The 26,951-nt window shown below is 33.4% G+C and overlaps 2 protein-coding genes across 2 annotated transcripts; both read right to left on the minus strand.

Annotated features, from left to right (window-relative positions):
* Positions 1-2,117: 2,117 nt before the first annotated feature.
* LOC106652777 lies at positions 2,118-12,786 on the minus strand. Its single transcript, XM_023457680.1, has 8 exons — positions 12,704-12,786; positions 12,067-12,222; positions 10,006-10,041; positions 8,014-8,091; positions 7,738-7,943; positions 6,862-7,042; positions 4,150-4,246; positions 2,118-2,190 (listed from the first exon to the last, which is right to left on the minus strand). The coding sequence occupies exons 2-8, from the start codon at positions 12,140-12,142 to the stop codon at positions 2,118-2,120; spliced, it is 747 nt and encodes a 248-aa protein (XP_023313448.1). The 5' UTR covers positions 12,143-12,222; positions 12,704-12,786.
* Positions 12,787-12,922: 136 nt separating this feature from the next.
* LOC106652788 lies at positions 12,923-26,009 on the minus strand. Its single transcript, XM_023457681.1, has 8 exons — positions 25,852-26,009; positions 25,518-25,685; positions 24,910-25,061; positions 17,219-17,341; positions 16,853-16,990; positions 14,823-14,966; positions 13,730-13,873; positions 12,923-12,987 (listed from the first exon to the last, which is right to left on the minus strand). The coding sequence occupies exons 1-8, from the start codon at positions 26,007-26,009 to the stop codon at positions 12,923-12,925; spliced, it is 1,092 nt and encodes a 363-aa protein (XP_023313449.1).
* Positions 26,010-26,951: the final 942 nt, after the last annotated feature.

Genomic DNA, 26,951 nt, shown 5'->3' on the forward strand with positions numbered 1-26,951 from the left:
CCCAAACGATAATTTCCCAACCCATAATTGTTGTGATTTAGGAAACGCTTTCAAATTAATGACGATAACGCCGCGCACGCACCGACACGATGCGGAGCTGGGCGCAGCGACACCTAGGAGGCGCGAAAAGTCTCTAATATTTAAACTCTGTGGCATGGAACTAGCAGACTGACGTCACTACCTGATTGATCTATTCGGACGAGCAAGCTCACACAATTATGATCGAGCTTCGCTTGCTGCGCAAGCTCGCTCGATCTATCAATTTTTATAGCTATGAGCAGCCATTCTGAATTTTAGCCAGTTGCTTTGGTAGTTTTCTCAGAAAACAGTTATTATTAATGAAAAATTATTATTAATGAAAAGTTATGACAGAAATTCGAAATTTTGATCCTGTTTTCCGGGAAAACTACTGTATAAAATTAACTTACAAATGTAGTTGTTCACAGCAATTATTTGGAGTGCAACACAAAAAAATTGCTCAAAAAAATCTTACTATTTAATATTAGTGTTTAAGTGTTCCATAGTAATAAATGCATGATTTACTGTTCTAATTACGTTCTACTAATTTATGTTCTAATTTTCTAATGTTCATAGGATATAAAAGATATTTCTTCGTATGTTACTATTAATAAAAATGAACGATTTACTTATGTAACCTAAAAAATTGTAATAATTTTAATACTTATTAATGAATAAAAGTTATTTTGAAAGAAAAAATTGATTAGAGTAAATTGTGTATAATCTCATACCATCAATTTTATATCATAATTTCTTGTTTATCATCAATTCTTTGTTTGTGATATATAACAAATATGTCTGGATGCAGGCAAAAGTTTTCCCATACTACATTTTTCCGAATCGGAAAATCATATGGGAAATCATATGGGAGCGCATATGAGTTTTTGAACCGGGACAGCATATGGGATATCTTGTGGGATTTTGTATGATAACCCTAATAACACAGAACGTTTTTATAACGTTTCCTCAAGGTTAAATTTGGAACCTTATAACGTTCTTGAAAAAAGTTGGATTAACGTTTCAGAAACGTTTCAGAAACGTTAAAATGTCCGCCCAAAAATTGTATCCTATGGGGTAGGAACGTTCAATAAACGTTTAATAAACGTTTAATAAACGTTTAAGGAACGTTTGATAAAGGTTTAAGGAACGTTTGATAAACGTTTACCAAAGAAATTTTTTAAAAGCAGAAACGTTACTTCAACGTAATTTTAACGTTTAGTAAACGTTTTTTTGTAACTTTTTTCCAACTTTTTAAAAACGTTTTTTTTTCAACACGTCGCGCGTAAGACAGGGTTCTTTTTAACTTTTTAGTGACATAAAAGCCACGTTTTACTCACGTTACGTTCAAAAAATATCGTATGCAATTCTTGCGTGAGTGACAAAAAAGATACTATTTTTGTGAATACCAATAGATTTAAAAATTATGTTTTTTCATCACTTGACCGTTTAATAATTCTGGGTTAAATATCAAGCAAATAATAGTAGATTACGTACCAGGAGAGCGAAAAACTGCAACGTCTCAGAGCACGTGTAATTATCGGCCGAGGCAAAGCCGAGTTTTTCGCTTCATAGGTAAGCATAACATTTTTAATGAATCCCCCAGCAAAAATTTTTCGTTTTAAGCTGTAGTTCCGAAAAAGGTTACTTACGGCTCGGGTAGCATCAAAACATTTTTTCTCCTTCTCCGATCGAAAGCTGACAACGGGCACAAAAGTTGCTTGTTTACTCACCATGCGCGTGAGCGCGCTGGAGTAGATGCAGCGCCATTTGTATTAGAATTATATCTACGAGCAATGCAACTTCGCGATGGACGGCTTTAAATCCATGCCATAAATAAAATGAGCAAGTAGCATACCATTTTTGATGTGAAACATCTTTATTTTATTAGAAACTAAGAAAAAGCTGTCAACGATGAACATGACAGCAAACTAATTACATGTATTTTAAGTATCAGAAATACTTTATTGTAATTGTAACATTGATAAAATTTGAATCAATACATTTATAATATTTTTTGAGAACGCAACAAAATCATCAAGTTTAACAGAAACGTTTAAACAAACAAAATGGAAAAATTGAATAAATTAGTGATTTTTTATTTATTTGGTTCTTCGGCGTTTTGATGATGGTCCAGTTAATTCTTTATTTTTCGATCTTTTGTTGTTCTTTTTGCTAATGAAAAATAAATGATGTTAAACAATTACGTTTGAATCTTAAAATTTAATCCATTAACGCCACGAAGACAGGGTTTAGTGCCTATATGCATTACAATTATTTTATTTAATTTAATACTTTTATTTATTAATATTTTCATGGTTATAAACAACTATGGTGTAGGTATGTTCAGACTCTGTTTTAATGGCATTAACGAGTTAATTTGTGTAAATTTTTTATAACAAACTATGCTTTTAATCATAGCATTAAAAAAGAGTTAACATTTCCGTACATTTTGTGAAGTAAACGTGCTTGTTTTCGTTAACAGCATCGATATAGCGATAAGGGTTTCTTGGAAAATTATTACGTAAAAAAGAAACATGAATTTCCAAAAAAATCGAAAAAAGAAAAATAGAAAATAAAATTTATACGAAAATGCGTATTTTAAACCAATTAAATTTTTTGAAAAAATGTATCTTTAAATTACAAGTGAGCATTAATCGATCGATCGGTTTTAATAAACATTGTTTTAAAACAATGTCAATGCCTCAGTAAAATTAAACTGAAAATTCTCAAACCGGTTTCCTAAAAGTTTTCAAAACAATTTTACTTCACAGAGAAATTTACAGAAATTTATTTGAATGAAGTCTTAAAAACCAGATTTAACAAATTTCGTTTTACTCTAATGCCAACATCTTCTTACATTTATTCAATTCTTGGAAAATACTTTTCTTCCCTTTCATTATAAAATAAAATTAAGAAAGAGTGTGCTTGAAAATTTGACAACATTATGAATTCTTCCCAAGAATTCTATAAGGATTCTCTACAAACAATTGTTTCGTCAGTTGAATAAAAATATCCAGAAAACCAAAAAAAAAAATCATAAATAAAGTCGTCAAGTATACGAAAAAAAAGCTCACAGAAAGAACTCGATGAAAAATCAAAATATTTTGCAGTTTAAAATAATGCAATGGAAAGGGGAAAAAATGTTTACCAAAAATTAAATGAAAAATTTTCTTTTCAATTTTTAAGTATAAGTACATTGACCGTAGATCAATAAAAGCAACGCTCAATACACTTTTACCAAATAAGTTGTTTGATACTAAAAGCTTTTTAAGGAGATCCGTACCTCAACCGAAAAATCCAAATTTTAATCCAGTTTTCTGAAACTTTTAGTGAATATTTTTTAAAAAGCTCTTTGGCGACCTTCATCTTAATGTTTTTAAGGTTACCATAGAGCCTTTTAGAGAAATATTCACCAGAAGTTTCAGAAAACTGGATCAAAATTTGGATTTTTGGGCTGGGGTACGGATCTCCTTAAGGGGGTTCTTGCGTGAGAGGTCTGTGATTTAGTTACAACTTTTTTGATAGACTAAAATATACTGAATCGAATAATCATCCCAGATTTTCCCGTTCCCGTGAGAATTTTGAGAAAATTGACTTCAAACTTCGGAGAGATAAGTATGCACTCTTATGAAACTCGATGATATAAAGGCAATAATATTAATTTCGCAATTTTAAACGGGCGTGTCTATAAATAACATTGTAACCTACATGTAGGCAAAATCGCGTGCTTTTAAGCAATATGTATCAAAGTATATAATGCTGTATTGAAAATTAATATCTTTTTAACACAGCGTGCACGGACCATGGGTTTTTAACCTTAACGCGTCAGAAAACCCTAGTTTCTCGCAAGCGAGGTTAAATAATATCGCTTGCAACTAGTTTGCGAGAAAGTTGACTTACCCAGGAGTCTTTGCACTCAGGCTGCGCTTGGGTGAAAACAACTCCTGGACGAGTAAACTGCTTTGCGTTCTTGTTACAAAATATACTATTCACGTTCGAGTGGAAAAAAGTGTTTATGTCCTTTTCATAAAAATTAATTACATATACATTAATTCAGTTTTAATTTGACTCATGCTATACATGCAAGAACCTCCTTAAATATACTACGTTTGGAATATTAAAAATTCGAACCTCTCCTCGTTATCGCAATATTTTTTACGCGATGTGAACCACCTGGTCAAATCCCCACCGAAGTCTGGATTTTTTGGATATAATTCCTTCATAACAGCTGTAAAAATAGTTAAATCGTTTTTTAGTAAAATAAATGTTACTGCAACTTAATTGATACAATCAAGGGCTTATATACATCTTAATTTAAAAAATATAAATTTTTTTTATTTGTCTGTTTTACAGAGAAATTTTAAACTCTTATTTGTGCTCTGTTCAAAAATGCAAAATTCGGTTTTTGGATTAAATAAAATTTAAGAATGTTAAAAAAAATGAGATTCCTTTGACAGCAGCAGCTGATGCGGACCAGTGTTACCTAGTGATCACTCTAGAACGCATAATTGTAAAAACTGATTTTAATTTACATATTACAATTGAATACAAAATTGCGTGCAATCTACAAGTTTTATTCAGTGCACCGTATTAGTCAATTTTATGAGAAGTGATGTACAGTTCACAGTTAAAAGTTTATCAAAAAGTAATTGTAGAGTCAAATATTTGTACTGCGTATAGATAATTATTAATAATAGTGATAATAAAATTTGAAATTCTTGGCAAAAAATTTATCAAGTTAGCTAGGGTCTTTTTATAGGTATTAGACGTTCAAGACACGCTTCGCGTACGTCAATTTTTTCATTCGTGTTTTGAGGTTAGTTTAAGATTCAGAAATAGTTCAGAAATAGTAAGTTTCAAACGCGCTTCGCGTGCGTCAATTTTTTCATGTGTTTTGAATTGAGGTTACTTAAAAACTAACTGTCTGTTGACAGTTAGCAACGCAGGCACTCGTATCGAGTCAGCTCGCGTCGGGCGTCGTCGTCAGTGTCAGCCATTCACGGTGGGCCTGAAGCCGCGATAGGTTTCATCAAAATGGCCACGAAAACTGATTGCACCACTGTTTAGTCGGTCAATCACAGATGAAAACCCCGTTCGAACCAAAATCCTAGCTGATCCTGTTCAAAAGTTATATTGTTATTTTTCTATTTTTATCCAAAAACCTCTATTTATACTCCGGACGCTGGCTCGGTTTTCGTAAAAATTTCCGATTCCACGGCATTTTTACACGTTTCTAGACGTATTTTGTAGCGCTAAATCGATTTTTCGAGGTTGATTTTCTCGAATCAGGTGCGTTTAAAAGTTATAAACAAATTAATTGTTTAAACGGCCATATCTTGTAAAATATTGAAGATAGATACAAACAATTTGTTTTTATTTTATTTGTCTTGAAAGGCGAAAAATTTCCATTAAATTAATTGAAAATCCGTCCACTAGAAAAAAAGTTATACAATATTTAGTGCAACATTACTAGAAATACGTCCTTTTTTATCTTTCAACCTCCGTAACTTGGCTCGTATTAGTGCGATCGAGCTCGTCGACGTCTCATTTTAAAGGTAATAACCTACACAACAATCCGGTATAGCTTTTATCCCAGTATGATTGTTTATAAAGCAATTATTAGCTGTTTTGAGACGTAATTTAATGACTGTCACGCACTTTTCATTTACTTATACGCGTTTTTCGTTGGGATAAATTATTATAATAACGTAGCAACTTAATCCAAATGAAAGTACGTCAAGAAACGAAAATTTTAAGACGTTCAAAAAGGTAATCGATCAAGTAGACGCCAATTGTTTTAATCTATCTTCAATATTTTACAAGATATGGCCGTTTAAACAATTAATTTGTTTATAACTTTTAAACGCACCTGATTCGAGAAAATCAACCTCGAAAAATCGATTTAGCGCTACAAAATACGTCTAGAAACGTGTAAAAATGCCGTGGAATCGGAAATTTTTACGAAAACCGAGCCAGCGTCCGGAGTATAAATAGAGGTTTTTGGATAAAAATAGAAAAATAACAATATAACTTTTGAACAGGATCAGCTAGGATTTTGGTTCGAACGGGGTTTTCATCTGTGATTGACCGACTAAACAGTGGTGCAATCAGTTTTCGTGGCCATTTTGATGAAACCTATCGCGGCTTCAGGCCCACCGTGATTTAGAGGTCGTTTTACGCGGCTTCACTTTTCGGACGTTCTCTTTTTTATATGTAGAGAAGAGAATCTAGTCTAGCCCGTGTTTAAATCGATTTTGGGTATAAAGGTGCAATTTCTGTTAGGAAAAAGTGTTGTAGAAAAGGAGAATTTTTCCATTTTACGAAATTCAATTAATAATAATACTTTTATGCATTTAAAAATTTTTTTAATTTAAAACTGTATATAAGCCCTAAAGGTAGTTTTCTCGACAACCTCGCTAGTCAAATGCGTATATGTGAATTAGCACGGCTAAAGTTAAATGGTTTTTCGTACATTGACACTAAAAAGAGTGAAAAGTCTTATACTTTTTGCATCTTTCATTTTACAAATACATTGAAAAAATGTGTATTAAGACACATCCTCAGAAAGAAAATGCTTCTTTTATATAATTATTTCTATGTAAACTTTGTTTTTATTTCGTAAATGGTAATTAAATCTCCAATCTGAATGCATTTTCATAGAACCCCATGTTAATTTCTCAATCTTCAAATTCGTTTTATTTTAAATGTTGACTAGTTTGGGTATAAAGGTCTTATGATTATAGCAGGAGGTCGAAATCTATCAATTAATATTTTATTTTTTCGAGAGCTTTGCAAGGGAACTACCTTCCCGAAAGTAAAATTTGATTAAAGTAGTTGACTCACCTTCCACTAATTTAAATGTATTACTATCTTCAAATATGTGCTTTGGCAGAGGTTGATTTGTCCCTTGAGATCTTGCGGTCCTTTGAAACGTTTTGCCTAATTCGTTACTCAGAATTTTGTCCATAATCTTTCGCAAGGTACCGGTTGGATTGCCATAGTCTAATGTTTTGATATAATTGGCCTGAAATTATTTTGGAATGAATAATAGTGTACGATACCTGGGGTACTTTTCTATGATATAAGTAGCAGATTATAGCGCTGCGGTGTGGAAGTAAGGGTCCTAGAGCAGCAAGTGCAATGCGGTACAGTGCTACGTATGTTAAAAAATTTTCGCCATAAGTGAAAATTTGAGTCACATAGTGCTGTAATAGTTATTTATGTAACAAGTGCCCAAAAGGCGTTTTTGGGCACGAATGTGCGGAAAAAGAAACGAGTGCCGGCGAAGAGCGATTGGGTCAATTTACCGCACACAAGTGTCTAAAAACGCTTTTTGCGCACTAAAAAATGTGCGAAAATAAACATTTTTCGTCATACTATTGCATAATAATATTTTATAGCATCTTTACCTAAAAATCGCAATTTTGCAATTAGTTTTAGGCTCTTTTATTATAAAATATTGTATCAGGCTTTAGTGAACAAGCTTTTCCAGCAAATGCATTATGCAGAAAGAGCATATCACCACGTGGGGCATAAATTCTATTATTGCACTACAATAATTCAGTTAACATTTACGGCACACTTTACTGTGTCACTGCAAGTTACATTTGTTACTGTCAGCTATGAGGATCCTCGTTGCGCTCGGACCCTAAACCATGCCGTGACGCATAGTGTTACTTATGCCCCTTGTATCATAAGAAACTATAAGCTGGAACTTACAAACATAATTCCTTTATCGATGTTTTCCATCATTTTGTCAAAATGTTCCCACTGCTCAATGGTTTTTAATGGCAGGGTCTTGGACAATTCTAGAACTTTAGTAGCATCTAATTTTTTGTCATCAGTGGAATTCTGTCCAAATCCTTTGCCTTTTAATAATAATACCTCCAGTGTAGATTGCTTTCGCATGATATGATTTAATGACACTAAAGATAATGTTTAATTATTAAACGTTTTGTGATCCTTTGAAGGCTGAGACGGAAAATTCTAACTTACTCAAAACATTGGTCATTTTTTCCTCCATGGGTAACTCGAGTATTTTCTTCAGTTTTTTGGCATCTTGAATGGAATTACCTATTTAAAAAATATTGATAGTAAAAACCAGTTGTATTTTATTTTAAAAATCAAGCAGAAATATGGTTTTCATACCAGCGGCCCGAAAGTGACTACTTCCCTACCGCTGCGCAAAGCGGGAAGAGCGATTTTCGGGCCACTGTGTATGAAATAGTATATTACGTGCCTAGGGAGCGAAAAACCGGAAAGCCTCAGAGCACGTGTAATTATCGTCCGAGGCGATGCTGATGCTGATAAACATGTACTCTGAGGCTTTCTTTTTCGCTTCATAGGTGCATATACTATTTTTCATGAATCCCCCAGCAGAGATTAACTTTTTCGTTTTGGCCGTCGGGACGAAAAAGGTAAGTGTCGGTTGGGGTAGCATGAGAAATAGTACACAGGCCTATGCCACGAAAAAAGAAAGACCCAGAGCACGTGTTTATCGGCCTCGGCTTCGCCTCAGCCACTGATTACGCGTACTTTGGGACTTTTCTGTTTTCCGCGGCCTAGGGCAGTAATGTGCTATTACGAGCAATTTCACGTCGAGACGCCAATGGCTTGCTTACGCAACATTATCACGCGAAATCCCACAATATTTAACTCACGGTAAAAATACCTAGATGCGCCTAGAAGAAAAAGTAACTTATCATTTCGATGTAGTAACTTTACCTCAGCTATTCAATGGTGGAATTGGATTTTTGAAAATTTTTCATTTTCTCCGCGAAAATCGAATATTTTAAAGTCTAATATCTAAAAAAGTACATTTTAACGATTGTTTCAAATTATCTAGATCAAAAGAGGAGGAAATTTTTCATTGAAATAGATATTTTCGAGAAGACTGTTTTTAGAATTTAGCAACATTTAGCAAGAAGAAGAAAAAACGTGGATTGTGAGCGCGCCGCGCAGGCTGAACATCCGAAGATCACAAAAAACTAATCCAGGGAAAAATGGGGATTTTTTGAAAATCTTGCTCCATCTTCGGGAAGCTACGGTAATTTTCCATCGAAATGTTAGGTTACTTTTTTCTTCTAGATGCATTTTTACTTTTAAAGCGAGTTAGTAATTGTGAGAAATCTTGCCTAATAATGCTGCGCGAACGGGCCTTTGGTAACTTAACGTAAAATGACTTATATCAGTTGAATATACACAGAATTGTTTCTTATTAAACAACAATTTATAACAACGAAAGGCTACAAGTAGCAACAAATTTACGTTTTTAAGGAGATTCTCGATCCCACCACACTAGACAAATGTGTGTTTGAGAATTAAAAAGGATTAAAGTAACTCGTTTGTAGTTTGCTCCCACTATAGAGCCTAAAATAGAGCAAAAAGCTTTTTTCGACGTCTTTTCCACATTTTATGATACTCTCTGATTTTTTCTGTCCAGAAAAATCATTAACGGACTATTTTTAACTAAAAATTTGGACACTTTCCACACAAAAATAAATTAACTCATTATTCAAAAGTCACTATGAACCTAAGGAGCTAGGAGTTTTTGAAATATTCGCAATGAACATGACTTGCGGAATTTCGCAAACTTCTGGCCTCTGAAAAAAGGTGATAGACCCTCCCGAACATGTCCATCATCCATGTACACGACAATTTTTTCGTCAGATTGAGTTGGAAAAGAATCGCCCATGTGTATATAATTATCTTCGAGAGAACTTACATTTCTTTTCGTAAATTGTAAATGCAGCTCAAATTTGTATACATTCTCATATAAGCCTGTGTTAATTTTCAAATCTTTGATTTCAGTTTTCTCGAGATTTTAATTGGGTTAGTATTATAAAGATAATATCATTATATGCAAGAAGTCAAAATCTATCGATATGGATGAATTTCTTGTTCAAGAAATTCGCACGAAAATCTCCTCTAGTTAGAAGGAGCAAAAAATAAATTATTTGTCTAATAATTTTTCAACAAATTTCATACCTAATTGATAAACGTCATTCCAAATATCAGAAGAATCTAGAAGAAAAAAAATATACATTTCAAGTATAAAAATGTTAATTGCTATAAATGCATATTACTGCCCTAAGCCGTGAATAATAGAGAAGTCCCAGAGTACATGTAATTAGCGATGGACACGTGCTCTGGGGCTTTCATTTTTCGCGACTTAGGCTTTTATCCCACTTTTCAAACCCAGTGACCTCAAAATCCCTCCTTCCGCTTTGTACCGCGGCAAGGAAGTAGTCACCTTTGGGCCGTTGGTATGAAAAGGAATATACCCCGAATAGGAATCGAATAAGATTATCTAAAAATTTATAAAAGTTTACAGCTTTTTGTTTTATTGCGTATTTAGAGCAACCTTAAATCAAATATTATTCATTTTTAACTTAAATTCTAACTGAAATTTACAGCCAAAAATTGGTCAGATTTATTCGATCTTTAACCTCTTTAGACTGATAAACATATATGTGTACACCCACTTTAATGGGAATCCCACAGAATGATTTATATAAAACTAACTTTTGGGTCTTATTGTTAGAGCAAAACTTTTTATAATCACTAAATATCTATTCATCGAATATGCTTTAAATCATCTTGGTACTTTTGGTACTCACATAATTACATAAAAGTTAACCCATTAAGTCCCAAGAGGACGTTTTTTCAACACTTCATTCGGCCACTGTATTTTTGGTGTAAATGGGGTCAAAAAAATATGCGAGTAACTAATTCTAATGTAAAATTTAATGCCCTTTCAGAATCTGATCTCAGATTTTTGAAAAAGTGATCAGGTAAAAAGTTACACTTGATTTTACCCAAAAAAACATGATTTAAAAAAAAAATTATTTTTATTTTTTGAATTTCCAATTGAAAACCATTTGAAATCTAAAGAGTTTCGTGCAAATATCGCGTCCTCGATATCTAAACTGAAAGTTAGCGGAGTACCGATTGAAAAAATTAATGTTTAAACACAAAAAATGTCGGTCGAAACTAGCAAAATTAAATGAAAACTTATAGAATTTTTACTCAAAAACGAAGGACTTGAGAAAAAAGTGTATTTTTTAACTTTATTTTCTTCAATCTAAACCCCACTAACTTTTATTTTAGGTATTGAGGACGCAATATTTGCACGATACCCCTAAGATTTCTAATGGTTTTCATTTGGAAATTCGAAAAATAAAAATAATTTTTTTTTAAAAATCATGTTTTTTTGGGTAAAATCAAGTGTAACTTTTTACCTGATCTTTTTTTCAAAAATCTGAGATCAGATTCTGAAAGGGCATTAAATTTTACATTAGAATTAGTTACTCGCATATTTTTTTGACCCCATTTACACCAAAAATACAGGGGCCGAATGAAGTGTTGAAAAAACGTCCTCTTGGGACTTAATGGGTTAATATAAAAAATTAATTTTATAGCACTGTCTCTATCGAAATAAATTTTCAATACCAGGTTCACTTTAAAATGTTGAGTATTCCTAATATAATAGACATTATCTTCGTGTATAATACGTATGTGTTCACTAATCCTTGGTGGAGGCAAGTATGCTCCTTGTGGAAGACGGTAACGAGTGATATTAATCGAATGCTTAATGATAACAATTGATGCTGATTAGTATTTATATTAATATAAACGTACTAATTAAGTATTCGAAATACCCCTCAGCATAAGGTGTATAATTATTTTATCCTTATTTTTCTGGAATGATAGTGTATAAACCATGTAAGTAATTTAAACAGTTAAGTGAGTAATAATTTTACGTTTCTTAAAGTACTTGTGTACACATGTGTGCGTATAAACAACAATATGCAATCGATATTTTTATGTAAAAGTTTTGTATTTAGAATAATAGAATACCAATTCAATGCCAAAAACAATTCGATTGTGGGTTCTAAGTGCCGGTCAGAAGGGGTAAAAAAAACCAGAAGAATGTTTAAACTGTAATAATCTTTTATAAAATTTTACACTATCGTAAAAAAGTAATAAAAAAATATACCGGAGAAACAATAATTAATGTTAATTATAATTTAGTTGTGAATAACATACCTTTTTCATATCGTTTATCTGAATGACGATTCACTTCTCTGGTATTTTTATTTTTGTCATCATATCGTTCTTTCATTTGATCATCATCTATTGTTCTAGAATTATCATGTGATTAAGACCATCATTTGTTTTTATCTACTTTATCACGAGGGGTATCTAAAAAATACAAAAATTAGTTTAAGAAAATGGTAAATTATGCAACTGATATTGATATGCTTTTTCTGCAAAATAAGGGGTGGCAAAGAGTGCTAATGGAAAAGCATATTCACACTAGTTGCGTACAATATATTTGATTAAAACAGCCTAAAACTAGCAGTGAATTTATTGAGGTTATAGTGCCATAATAAATAATATACTATAATACTTATGACTCAAGCAATCGTTAATACCCGGTGCAGTTAACGTTCGAACGTAGCGGCGATACTAGTGTTGTATTCAAGATGGGTAACTCGAATGGCTAGTACTACTATTGCGGTGCAATGATTAACAGCTCAACACATGGCAAAGCGTGCCTTAAATGGGAAATGGAGCCATGCAGTGTTGCAAATATTAATTGTGGAATGGATCTCATAACAAGTTAATGTTTGTCACAAAGTCGCATTTTTCAAGGCAACTAGGCATGCTATAAAACACTTACTATTTCGACTGCAGATGTCACTTTCTCTCGTATTGATTCAACTCAAAAGTAACTCGACTAATAAGAAGACATTTAAAACGTTTTTTTCGGTCAATTCCTTTTCTTTACAAGAAAAAATGGAAAGGAGAAACAATAATTCTGTGATAGAAAGGAATAACACTCAAATTCAATTTTGATGTTTCGAGAAAAATATGTTTTAAGTTGCATGCGAGGGCCTAACTAGACGTAGACGACTTGAGGTTGGAAAGTATGGCACTTCAAACTAATATGAGGTAACTTTTGACCTACATATTTATGAAATTGAAAAACACATCATAGTGATGATACGGGTTCAAGTCGTTTTGCCTGTTCACAGTTGGCATTTACGGTGTTACATCGGTAAAAGTGACTTTGATATGATGTTGATAAAATTTGGAAGGTATCAGTTTTAATCAACACAGGAATAGTCTCCAAATTTCATCAAAATCATATGAAGTCACCATTACCGATGTATTAACTTCAGCCCACTTTTGACGGTAACACTATTTAATATTCATATTTCGCTCAGTTTGTGATCATAATCTCATTTAATGATTTTGCATTGATAAAATAGCTCTATAACGATCGGATTTCAAATCTTACAACGAAAATAGACAGAGCTCAAGGCAAAAATAGGCTGTGGGGTATCTAATATACCAATCGCAAAGTAGAATTAACAAAATTTGAAGAGTCCGGAAGTCACGTTTACGTTCGAATATGATTTTTTTCTTTTTCAATTCAAAGTAGACTCTATATCGCTTTTGGAAACTCTCAAAGGTGGACTCCAGTCATTTTGCCTTTCCTCGCTTCTCACGAAACGGACTCGAGTCGTTATGCATGATGCTCTAACTAACGATATTGCTCGTCTATTCTGACTCAAATATCTTATAATAGAAACTAAAAATACATAATTTTCATCATAATATTGATTTCCAAAAAATGGACTTGAATTATCTTGCCTTTCCATCCCAGAAATTTTAAATTAAAATTTATTTATGACTTGCATACCTTTTTCAGATCGTTCATTCGAATGACGATTCTTTTCCCTGGTTTTTTCAATTTCTCGTTCTTTGATTCTATCATCCTTCTTCGCTGTAGAATCATATGATTTCGACCGACTTTTGTTTTCATCAACTTTAGTACGAGAAGCACCTGAAAACAAAGAAAAATAGTTTAAGAAAAAGGTAAATTATGCAACGGGTGTGGAAATACTTTTTCTGAAAAACAAGAGGTTGCAAAGAGTTTTGCGGGAAAAGCCTATTCACACTAGTTGCATGCAATATTTTTGGGTAAAACAGTACACAATAATTACATATAAAATGAATACACGAATGTTAATCTAGCTTTTAATATTCGCACGAATTGCAAGCAGCAATGTTATACCGATATTTTAAACTAACTTTCGACTCTGTAAATGTAATAACTATTACATTTACAGAGATTTATATTAAGAATTATTGAATTTCTTATGCGTTAAATTATTGGACGAGGTGCTGATGGGCAACGGCTAATTATTGACCACTACTTTGCGCATACAATAGTATAAAATTAGGTTCGCTAATAATCTACTTTTACTTCCTCTTGCATAAAACTGATTTAAACAGTACTAGTTCGATCAGCACTGAATCAGTAACAACGATATATAATTAGATTTGAATATTTTAATAAAAAGGTAGTTTTTGATTTTGATAAAACTGTACATGATGTTACATCGGTCATTTATTGGATGGTCCCTGGTCAATTTGTGGGATTTCTACGGGAAATGGTTAATAAAAGGCATTTTAAGGGATCACAGTTAATTCATCAAGTTTAATAACATTAAAGATACCAAAATAATATTTCAATATTTTTAATCGATTGAATATTTAATGAGTTTTGCAAAGCTTTATTTGGTTTTATTTTAATTGGAATCATTAAATTTTCCAAGATATTAAATCGTCGACAAAAATCAGTGCGGTCAATAACTCTCAAGTAAGTCTATCAATCAGAAGCTGTTTCAGACAGTTTTTTATTTCGGTCCGTTACTTTTTCATAAGGAAGAAAAAATAGACAGGAGAAAAGATAATTTTTTTTAATGAAAATTTATTTATGAATTACATACCTTTTTCAGATCGTTCATTCGAATGACGATTCTTTTCCCTGGTTTTTTCAATTTCTCGTTCTTTGATTCTATCATCCTTCTTCGCTATAGAATCATATGATTTCGACCGACTTTTGTTTTCATCAACTTTAGTACGAGAAGCACCTGAAAACAAATAAAGATAGTTTAAGAGAAAGGTAAATTATGCAACGGGTGTGGAAATACTTTTTCTGAAAAACAAGGGGTGCAAAGAGTTTTGCGGGAAAAGTCTATTCACACTAGTTACATGCAATATTTTTGGGTAAAACAGATTAAAACTAGCAGTAAATTTAATTTTTAGGTTATAGTGTCACATTTAATAATTCTCTCTTCTATCTATTAGCCGACTCGATACAAGCGCCTGCGCTGCTAACTGTCAACAGACAGTACTTAAGTAACCTCAAAGCACGAATAAAATAAGTGACGTGAGCGGAGCACGTTTGAAACATTCTAGTACTTTGAAACATTCAATATTTTTGGTCAAAACAGTCTAAAACTAGCAGTACATTTGCGATTTTTAGGTTATAATGCCATATTTAATAATATACTATAATACGTGTGACTCAAGCAATCGTTAATACCCGGTGCAGTTAACGTTCGAGCGTAGCGGCGGTACTAGTGTCGTGTTCAAGATGGGTTACTCGAACGGCTAGTACTACTGTTGCGGTGCAATGATCAACAGCTCAAGTCACGGTAAAGCGTACCTTAAACGGGAAATGGAGATACGTAGTGATGAAAAAATTAATTGCGTAATGGATCTCACGACAATTTAATATTAGTCATAAAGTGTTTTTCAGTATTTTCCATTGTAATTTTTCTTTCTCTCTCTGTCTCTCTCTCTCCCCCTCTATCACTCTTTCCTCTTGAGAAGGCTTGTAGGCGCAGGAGAGATTGTACTACTCCCCCCCCCCCCCTCCTTCCCCTTCGTATTATATAGCATTTGCTCCGGTTTAAGGAGGTTCCCTTGGGTAACACGCTGGTCTATTGAGTGTTCGCACAGTAACATGGGTCAAGTTAGGTGGCTTGTCGTCTGCTAGCTGTAAAAGGAGCCGAAAAAGTCTTGTTTTCGCGTCTTTTGTTAAAAAAATGGCAGGCTACCTCTGCTTTGAGACACGGTTTTTGAAAGATAAGAACTTTCTCTAAAATTTGTATATAATCATTCCCCTGCTAACTTTGATTTTTTTTTATAAATTGTAAATGTAGCTCAAATTTTCATGTATTCTATGTTCCCCATGTTAATTTGCGAAACTTCGATCGCGTTTTTTTCGAGATTTCGCCTGGCTTGGGCATATGAGAGTTATACCATTCGTTTTGGGAGGTCAAAATCTATCGATATTGATATATGTACTTCTTGCGAACTTTGCAAGGGAACCTCCTTAAGAAGATGATCACGTCAGGATCGAGAGTAAGGGCTTACACGGTGCTCAATAGCAGTTGACAACTATAAACGTATTTTTCTCGAAACCATGTTTTCTGAGACGAGTGGTAAGATATTTTAAAAACTACTATGGATATCGTAATAATTTTTTTGAAAGATTATTAAATTGACTGGATCTTGAACTAAAATCTTATTTTAAAATCGTCATCTTTATCGTTAGAGCACTTTAAAACTGAAAAAATTTGAAAATAAATTTTTTCGTTTTGCAAGTCCCTTATTTTGATAATTTTTAACTTTTTTTAGTGATTTTATTTCAGGATTCAGCAAATGTCATCTAGTTTACAAAAAAAATCGACTATCTATAAATGCACTAACTAAGAAACTATGCAGTGTATTTGTCTATGATGATTAGTAAAAGTAGTTAATAATATACTTAATAAGTACTACAAAATTTGAGTACATTATTAACTTACTTCTATGAGAAAAAATCTCGAAAAGCACGTAATTTTTGGGTCACTAGATGAGAACCTCGCTTTAAAGCTGCTGATTTCAATCTATTACTTTATTAAAAGTAAAGAAAATACGGGAGAAACATTAAGTCATTTAAATTGTAATTTATTAACAAATTGCATACCTTTTTGGGATGGTATATTCGAGTGACGATACACTTCCATGGCATCATGTTTCTTGTAAGTAGTAGCTTTATTCTTTATAGTTTCTATTTTTTTTCTATATTGGCTCGAATCATATGATTTTGGTGTATAATTATCCCCTGTTTTTTGACAAAAAAAAAGATATTTCATAAAAATTAATAAATCCTGCAATGGAATATACTCTAGATGGAAATTAAATTCGCATAGAACTTTTATAAATTTTGATATAATTTTATACCAGTCCAAAAACCAAACTATGACTTTTTTTAGGTGATTCCAGATTTTCTGTACAGAAAAAAAAGTTGTAGGGTCTTGTGCTATTTGTATTATTTGGAAAAAAAACATACCTGTATCAGATTTTTCTGGCGAAGATTCCTTCCGTTTCGAGGGTAATATTTCTATTACTTCATTGTGGGTCGAATCAGGCGATTGTGATCGTGAACGATTTCTTTCCAATAACTCTAGATTTTCTGTACAAAATAGAGATTTTTGTGTAATTTCTGATGAAATGGTTAAGCTACTTATATGATAAAATAGTGGTCTTACAATGAAAATAAACCTTTTATATATAATATTTATTCAGTTACCCAAGTTACAAAGCAAATATTTTAATCAATTCGAAAGTGTATTTGTAAGTTTTATTAATTCATTCTAAGGATTCATATTCACTTTACTTATAATTTCAATTGCTATTTTAAGTAAAACAAAGCAAACTTGTTCATCTTTAATAATCACTTTTAACATTGATTCCAAAAAAATGTTTTAACCCTTACTTTCAAACGAAAAAATGAATTTTAAAAAAATTTAAATTAACATTTTTATAATTGAAAATGTAACTTTTGAAATATAAGACTAATCCTTTGTAAACTGTTAAATAAAAATCCTCCTTTCGTTATTGTTCTTCGTTTTTCAATAATTCATTTTTAACAACAAAATAAACTGGAAAACGTTTAAGTTAAGGAGGCTGTAGCGAAATTGGAAAATTTTTTAGACCGGAGTGAAATTTTAACCACTGATAGTTCATGAATTTACAAGATTTTTGGTAAAAAAAAATTGGGGGTTTCCATGCAAATTTGGGAAATAATGAAATTCAAAGTTTCGGCCATTTAACATTGAATCAAATGGGAAGTGGCAGTTGTTAGTGTACTGTGAGCTCAAATCTCTTTACAAGTTAATGAAATTAACATATGTTATAGGAAATTTCATTAGCTTTCGAATGATATAATTATAAATTGGTGTTTCCAGGCAAATAAAAAAGATATTAAGAGTCCAACACTTTTTCCCTATGTTCTGCCATGCTAACGCTGTGCACTGCGTAACGCATACAGCCTTGCGCATGTAGCGCTTTAATACAGAACAACCTTGCATCGCTACAGCCTCCTTAAAAATTAAAAACAGAAAACAAAAAAATTGGAAAAAAAAATTTATTTTTTTAGATTGTAGCATAATTTCTTCCGTCTTCATAATTATGACGATTAATAATCACATAAATGCACACAGACATTTGTAAGAATTTCAACTAATCATTATCCTACGAAAATTCGTTCAAAAGCTCATTTTCGAGTACATTTCGATCATATCGACCGTGCTTACGAAGAGTATCAACGTTCTAGTGATGCGCGATCAAAAAAATCTCTCCAAAAGAAAATGCGGTCAACCATTTTATTAAATTTTTATTTTAATATATTAATTTATTGTATTAATATAAATATTTATTGTATTATATAAATATTTAATATGTTTATAATTATTTAGTTTTGAAGTTTTGAAGACATTTTCTTGATCGCAGATTTTTTAGAGAGATTTTTTTGACCGCATTCGCATGAGTGATTATCTTCGTATACACTGAAAAATTAACCAAAGTTTTCTATAAAATAATTCAAAATCGTAGTAGTATGCTTTTTTCACAAGATCAAATAAATGCAAGTGTCATCCTCATAATTTGAGTCGAACTCTAAATTTTGCATTCTCATAGAGGAAGCTCTATTGTAGATCAATTGTACCAACGATGAAGCCGGAAGAGCTAATATAGCAATGTTCGTCGGGAAAAAAAACTTTTTTTAACGATTTTTATTTTTTTTTTTCATGAAATTTTGTTAAGTAGTAATTTATGCAAAAAGTGCCCAAAATTCGTTTTGGCGCACAGCGCATGCACGAAGACTGCCATCAGTTAATACAAATGGGTTGTTTTGGTAGCACGAGTGGCTTGTTTTGTGCAAAAAAAGCTCGACACTTGTTGCATACAAAATTTTATGCAAGAGATTGCGAAAAGTGCATAAAAAAGAGTACATGCATGATATTTCATGAAATACCAGAAATTTGTATGCAAGAGAATGCGAAAAGTGCATAAAAAAGAGTGCATGCATGATATTTCATGCAATACCAGAAATTTGTATGCAACACGTGCCCAGCTTTTTCTGCACAGTGTGCGCAAAACAAGTTAAGACATCTGTTGCGGCGTGCAGTACACCACGTGGGCCAAAATGTCACGTTTTTACATGATCGTCACTGTGTTTACTTAACTAATAATTACTGGCACATTTTGAATATATCGATAGGAACTTTCTTCAGCTTTTGATTAGACGACTTATTTAAAAAATTTAAAAATGGGATTTTTGAAATATTTAACTTTTAAGGTTTTTCAGAGATTTACCCGGAGAAAATGTAAAATTTAAAAAAATCGGACTACTCCATTGGAGATCTAAGGAAATTTGATGTAATAACTATAAGTTAGATCTTTTTCTACTGCGTGGCGAAGCGCTAAGACACTTGGTTTGAAATGTCTTGTGTGTGTGTTTAAGGGCCAGGCATACACGATGACGAATACCGATATACCCCTGGGCATCTGTATTATCAATTATCACTTGGATAATAAAAAAATTTAGTTCTGAACTTGCCACCAGGTGGCATTTTCATCTCTTGCATTAGGTAGATTTTAATAAGTCATGACATGACGTTTCATCAATGTTTGATCAAATCAAACTTTTAATGTAAAAAATAAATGTGCGGTAATTCATGTATTCTCTGAGAATTTTCCCACCAATTTATGTTGTAAAACAACAATTGCTTTTGACAAAATCAGGCTGTGTCACAGCATTCCGTCCAACAAACATGTAGACTATACAATCTGAACATCAGAAATTACTTAGTATATTATCAATGATTGATTACATCAAACTTTTATGATAGAAAAATTTCAATCAAATCGTTATACTTTATTAATTCTTCATAAGAATTTTCAAGCGTATGCATCTTACAAAAAAACATTAAATACTTGTAACAAAAAGGTGTCATTTGACGAATAAATAATATTATTTTAGAATTATAAATTTAACATACACGACGCACAGAATTACGAGGACCGCCGCGCACCAGATTACACCATAATTCATCTGCTTTTCCAGGCGCGTTCGCTTGTAATGCGGACTGCCGTTGTTCAGAATGACCTTGGTCTCGTGTGCGATTTATACGATAATGCCCTGGACAAAGTCCGTGTTCTTCAGTACGCACTCGAGTACGAGTAGATTTCCAGAGATACGGGAACTCGCATGCCGTTGGGATGTACGACTAATGTTATTGTTGCAACTCTTTTTGCACGAAATCGAACGAGTATGTACTTACTGTACTAGTGTAGTTCTGACGCAATCGTCGTCTACATACGCTGTATTTGAGATACTGGTATACTTGATTCCAAGTTGATCGTACGTGAATGAAGTCGCGGTTTATCCTGTTGCCTCACAGCTTGCTGCTGCATTGATACCTGCATTACTGCTGCTTTGGGATGCCAATGCGCCCGAGTCAACCTGAGGCGAGCCGTAAATCGCGAGGCCGACATCTACCTCCTAGACGATCCCTTGACGTAGATGGATCCCGCCGTGGTCAGGTCGCTGTTGGACGAGTGCGTGCTAGATTATCTCAGCGAGAGAACGTACGTCCTTTTGACACATCAAATTGCACATCCTCCACGACGTCGATCGCATCCTTCAATTCGAGGAGGGCCGGATCGTGTTCGAGCCCTCGAAATTCCCGCTGGGCGATTTCGAGGAGGACCGCAGAGAAAGAAGTCGATTAGCGGGAGCATCGCCGAGGAGTTGAGGGCTCATAAGAAAAGTCTCAGTGGCAACGCAGACGACATATATATATACATATACTAGGGGGGCGAGCCCCCCTGCGCGCTTCGCGCGCCAACCCCCCTCGTTTACAATTTCATATGAGTATATGTTTAATAATATAAAATTTTATATAATACTTCCATTGTACAGACGTTCTCATCCAGTTGAAAGATTAGCATTACACTTAGAAAATAAACAAAATTTAATTTTCCCTGAAAATGAAGAAGTATTGATGTCGGTTTACCAGCGTTACGTAAATGTGTTATTACGTAATCGAAAATTAATTTTTGATCTAAATTCATTTTTTTGTATCTAAGAAGATATTCATTTTTATAAAATTCCAGTTGACTATTTAAATCTTCTTCATCAACAAGAGTTTTTAAAAAATCCAGATTCGGTGCTGGTAAACCGACATCAATACAGCTTAAATTTTCAAATTCTAAAATATCATTTATTTCTTTCAAAGCTCTGTTTTCATGATTATCTTTAAAACCTTCCAAAAAATATTTTTTATAAGTTTGCCAAACGTCTCGAATCATTGGTATATTGTTAATAATTATAAACCAAGGGAAAAATTTTCTAAGTTGTTTCGGCATCATTATTAAACAAGCTTCGTCAATATTTTTTTTATTTCTAGATCGCTATCTACTAATCCCATTGCAATCGCCGTTTCTCTAAATGTATCGTATTTAATACCCTTATAAGTTCTTAAATCGTCGAATGATTTGCAGCCTTTAGCTTTGTGTAAAATTAATTTTAAATAAAACCGTTCAACATCTTTTGGCACAACACTAACTATTCTTCCCAATGTATTTGAAAATTGTGATCTCCGTTCCCAAATTCAAAATTTTTTATTGTACTTATAGTCTTGTAAATTATTTACGTACGTGAATTTTCTAGCATGAACATCATTTTTATTTAAATCAAACCACGCTGTTAAAGTAGTACCAGGCTTTTTGGCTGCTTCTACTTCTTCATTTTCAGGGAAAATTAAATTTTGTTTAATTTCTAAGTGTAATGCTAATCTTTCAACTGGATGAGAACGTCTGTACAATGGAAGAAACCAAAATAACCAAATTAACCATAATAATTTTTGGTTCTTGTACAAAAAATCAAAGTAACCATAATTATCACATTTATGACCCTATTATTTAAATTATTTTTGTACCAAATGAACGAAAGGTCACGTGACGTAATTATGTGATCGTCGCGTGATCGAAAGTTCAAAGTCACGTAATGTTAACGTATAGAAAGGTCAGTCACTTGATGATCGCGTTATAGAAAGGTCAGAGTCACGTGATGATCATGTGATGATCGAAAGGGGTCAAGGATCAAAGTCACCATAATAATCACCACCTGATCAAAAGGTCAAGGTGTCGTGATAATCACGTGATCAAAAAGTCAAATTCAAATATTTCGATCGAAAGGTCAAAGGTTCAAATGGTCAACATGGCAAAAGGTTACATGACCTCATTACGTGATCATCATGTGCCTCTGATCTTTCGATCACGTGGTGATCACGTTATGACGCATCGCATGATGAACGAATTATAACGCTCAAGGTTACGTTATCATCAAGCGGTTCGTTACTTAACGTAACGTTACTTAAGCACGTAATCGTCACGTGAACGAAAGGTTAAAATCACGTAATCAAAAAACCAAAATAACCATAATTATCACATTTATGACCCTATTATTTAAATTATTCTTGTACCAAAACGCGCAAGGTTACACTATAATAAAATGTTTAAAATGGCGAAAGGTAAAGAGGTCACGTGACGTAATCACGTGATCGTCACGTGATCGAAAGGTCAAAGTGACATAATCAAAAGGTCTGTCACTTGATGACATCGTTATAGAAAGGTCACATGACCTTTTGATCACGTGATCATCAAGTGATGACGTCATATGATCATTCGACCGAATCACGTGATCATCACGTGATGACGTCATGTGACTTTTCGACCGAATCACGTGATCATCGCGTAATGACGTCATATGACCATTCCACCGAATGGCGGCGATAATTACGTCATATGACCATTCCACCGAATGGCGGCGATAATGACGTCATATGACCATTCCACCGAATGGTGGCGATAATGACGTAATATGACCATTCCACCGAATGGCGGCGATAATGACGTCATATGACCATTCCACCGAATGGCGGCGAAAATGACGTCATATGACCATTCCACCGAATGGCGGCGATATTATCTTATAATATAGAGAGAAATATATAACTAGTCGATTTGTTGAAAGTATAATTATTGAAAATAAATTTTTGTACGAAATTCGCCGATTAGAATCGGATTGAACATTCAAAATTTACTTACGTTGTGATCAGGGTTCGTCATTAACTAAAAACTTACTTTCTTCTATAAAAGAGACGATAAGCTCTTGTGGTTTTTTGAGAACATCATTCTTTATTGAATCATCAACGTGTTCAACATCGTAATTTTTTGATCCGTGCAATATACCCGGAATGATATTTCGTTATCGACTAAGATTCTCTTGACCGTTTTGTCTATTCACCGGAGCGATTCAATGAATGTTGATACAGGTTCAGCATTGTGCATAGGACGCTCTTCAATGTGAACCTTGACTTATTAGATAAGCGCGCATTGTGTGCAAGTGAGAAGTCTCAATGATTCTACATCACTTGGTTGATGTGCATTTGAATCTTTTCATTCAGTCTGTTGTTTTTTATGATCTTCTATATCATTAGACGAGCAGCTGCTTCTTGTCATTCTTTTCTTTAAGAGCCAAGTAATGAAAAACAACTACATTTAGCCACAATGTGATGGTTTTCCACTTTTTTTCCATCTAACGTTAAATGAACAAGCTTGTGTAAGCTTAATTATATTTTAGTTCTAAGCAATTTAGATAAAATGTTCAATAACTAACTTAAAAAAGAAGTCTCAAACTCTTTTGACATATTCATGAGTAATAAATGCATGCGCACAGAATCATTGGACCAATGATTTTTTTAAAAATTAAAATTTGATCACGTTTTATATATTATTGCTTTAAAAAAGACACAAAATTGTAGGGATACATAGCATAAAGTCTATGAAAGAAATTGTATAATCCAACCTATAAAAAAAAAGAAGTTTATTTTCATATCATTGGCAAGAAACAATATAGTACTAAAATAAAATAAATTTACCTGTTTAAATGTTAAAAAGTGTATAGTAACAACTAATTTATAAATCAGTTAGCTTGTCGTCGTACCACTTGCCCCAGCAAGGTGGGTATTTTGACCTTTTGTTCATTGGTTGTTACTTTAGCAGCTAGACATCGGTCAACTTATCGAATAAATGTTTACCATGAGGCTCTCTAACTTCAGAAAGTACTTACACAACTCTTAATGATTCAGTTAAAAAATAATAATAATAAATAATCCATGTAACATCCAATAATCTTTAGCTGTTAATAACAAAATGTATAATATTATAAAATTTTACTTTTAACATTATGAATAACTAGTAATTGATTGAGATTGAGGTAAATACCTGAGCGCACTGTCCATACAGATCCATTACAAGATAAACATGAGCTGGCAAATCCACGCAAGCCACGCCTTGATCAACTCCGTCAAAGTAATAATGAAGGTTATCGTCAGGCTGCCTGATCATGCCAATACGGTTACCCTCGCACAATTCGTCAAGATCGCATGCATAATTATTACACACAGCTGCTTAATGTCATGCCGGAGCGCATCAAAGTATCATAATGTATGTCTGTCATGGTTGATGAAAATTCTAGTTCATCCAGTCTGAACATTTTACAATAATGCAGAAAATTTTAAATCATATCATCTACTAATGACTGGTAAAAGATGACTGGTTAATTAGAGAACAAACACCTAATAGCGGTGACTGCAGCTTCAATTGTACCTGACCAACGATTAACCATCTTACCAATTACCACTTCAAACATTTCTCCATCACGCAGAGCTTGATTCGCTATTACTATGGTATTATTGAATTCACCCAAGGCCCTAAGCCACGAAGTTGCGAGTCCATTATTTGTAGTTCTACTTTTTCCATGTACGTGATGAAATGGTAAATCACTGCATTAAAAAAATTAAAATTAAAATCTATAGTGTCGATTTTTGTCAAATCAATAGCTATTTACCAATAAAGAAATATATTGCTAATACTTGAATTGATCGTAGTAGGGCTGCCAAAAGTTTAGTTGTCGACTGTAGTAGCTTGAGCTTCTTGTCCATAAAGGTCAAAGACGCCATAAACTTTAAGCAGAACACCAATAACAGCCACGCCTTGATCGGTTCCATTGATGTAAAAGTGAAGAGTTTAGTTATCTTTGTGCATAACTACAACTCTATCACCAACTTGTAGTCTGTTGAAATTTTGTCTGTAATTGTCAATCATTGTTGTACCATTGTGCATTACACCATTACCATTCTTCATTCATGTACCAAAGCTAGAAAGATAATTGTATGGGTTATTCTTCATGCACTAATTCATTGTGAAATTTTAAATATATATTTGAAACTGCTCAATACCAGATATTGGTCATCGTAGCTTCAACGTGATTGGTTACTTCAACATTCAACTGTCGTTTAGACTTGGATGATTCTTCTAAGGAAGCAGATATAGTCAAAGAAAAACTTGTGTTTGCTGAATAATTGGTTATATGAAATGCTTTTTTGTATTGCACTGCCATGTACCTGCTGCAATAATACAAAATAAGTGTAAAAACAATTGACTTTTTGATGAAAATAAACTTATATCATTATTCTTACTTGTTTCTTTCTTCACACCAGAAAGTATACTACTACTTGAACCGAGTGAGTTGAAGATGTCATGAAAAGATGAGGCTTTTTGTCTTTTTATGGCCTTTGCATTTTAGATTGATAGGGCATGTCATATTCATCAGAAGCTAATGATGAATCTTCCCTGGCTCGTTTCTGCATTATTTTTTTTTTAAGGTTTTCACTGTTTGATTTGAATGTTAATTTCAACGTTATCATGTTGGACTTGTGGTAAAGATGCATGATCACAATTGTCTATTGTCTGAAATGCAGTTCTTCAGCGTGGCAAAATAGAAAACGACGACTTTTCGTTGTTACTCCCATGACTAATTGAAAAACCGTATCTATTTCTAAAACCACTTGCAATCACCAATGAATTAAAAAGAAGCGCAATAGATCTAACACTGCACTTGATAATGAATCAACACTTCCGAATAGAGGCAGTTGGCACCAAAGTGTCGAGCACAAAAATACAATATAACGCGAGGTTCTGGATGCACAAGTTTCGTAGCCACGACTTTCATTAATCTTCTGTTTGCACTTTTATCTTTCGATGAACTGTATTTAGAGAAATATACTTTTATCGAATGCTTCCCTAACCTCGCTTGTGTTTGTCACTAGTTACAACCTAGTTACAACTCGTATAATACACTGTACACAAGTCTGTGTCATGCCTACGATATTGCCAAGACTATGCACGAATTATATTTGCACGGCAGGGAAAGAGCAAAGATCCGTGAGTCAGTGCGTTCGCCATCACAGCGTTGCCGCATCAGTATGAGTTTCGAGCTGCCGTGCTGCTAATAACATAGACGCTATTTAGCATTACAGCGTTGCCTCGAAAATATGGGTAAATACTGTTGCAAATATCGAGGCCCGAGGGACCTGCCGGTTGCCGAGTGCTACAGCCGATAGTTAGTTCGCTCCCCTCTACTCCGGAACGTAGCACGAGCGAAAACTGTTCGACTGACTCTTAAAAACGTCTTTGTAGCGTCGAGTACTTCTATCTCTCTCACGCTCGCTTTTGCCTCGCTGTGGCGCGGAGCTGTGCGTGTTCGTGCGTGTTTCTCGCTCAAATGACGAGTACTGCAAATAATGGCTAGAACGCTATTTTAGCTTCGCGCACATACTATCAAAACTCATAAATCTTAGTGTATGATACAAATTTATACTACCACATACATA

Source organism: Trichogramma pretiosum, unplaced genomic scaffold, assembly GCF_000599845.2.
Source record: "Trichogramma pretiosum strain Unisexual culture from Peru unplaced genomic scaffold, Tpre_2.0 scaffold185, whole genome shotgun sequence".
Classification (NCBI taxonomy): Eukaryota; Metazoa; Arthropoda; class Insecta; order Hymenoptera; family Trichogrammatidae; genus Trichogramma; species Trichogramma pretiosum.

Coding starts and splice junctions, on each gene's coding strand:
- LOC106652777 (XM_023457680.1), bottom strand. CDS start 12,142: ATGAAAGAACGATATGATGACAAAAATAAAAATACCAGAGAAGTGAAT. Junction 10,042..12,066: donor AGATAAACGATATGAAAAAG/GTATGTTATTCA, acceptor TTTTTCTTCTAG/ATTCTTCTGATATTTGGAAT. Junction 7,944..8,013: donor AAAAATGACCAATGTTTTGA/GTAAGTTAGAAT, acceptor CATTATCTTTAG/TGTCATTAAATCATATCATG.
- LOC106652788 (XM_023457681.1), bottom strand. CDS start 26,009: ATGCATCTTTACCACAAGTCCAACATGATAACGTTGAAATTAACATTC. Junction 25,062..25,517: donor GCTACGATGACCAATATCTG/GTATTGAGCAGT, acceptor TTTTTAATGCAG/TGATTTACCATTTCATCACG. Junction 14,967..16,852: donor GAATATACCATCCCAAAAAG/GTATGCAATTTG, acceptor ATTTGTTTTCAG/GTGCTTCTCGTACTAAAGTT.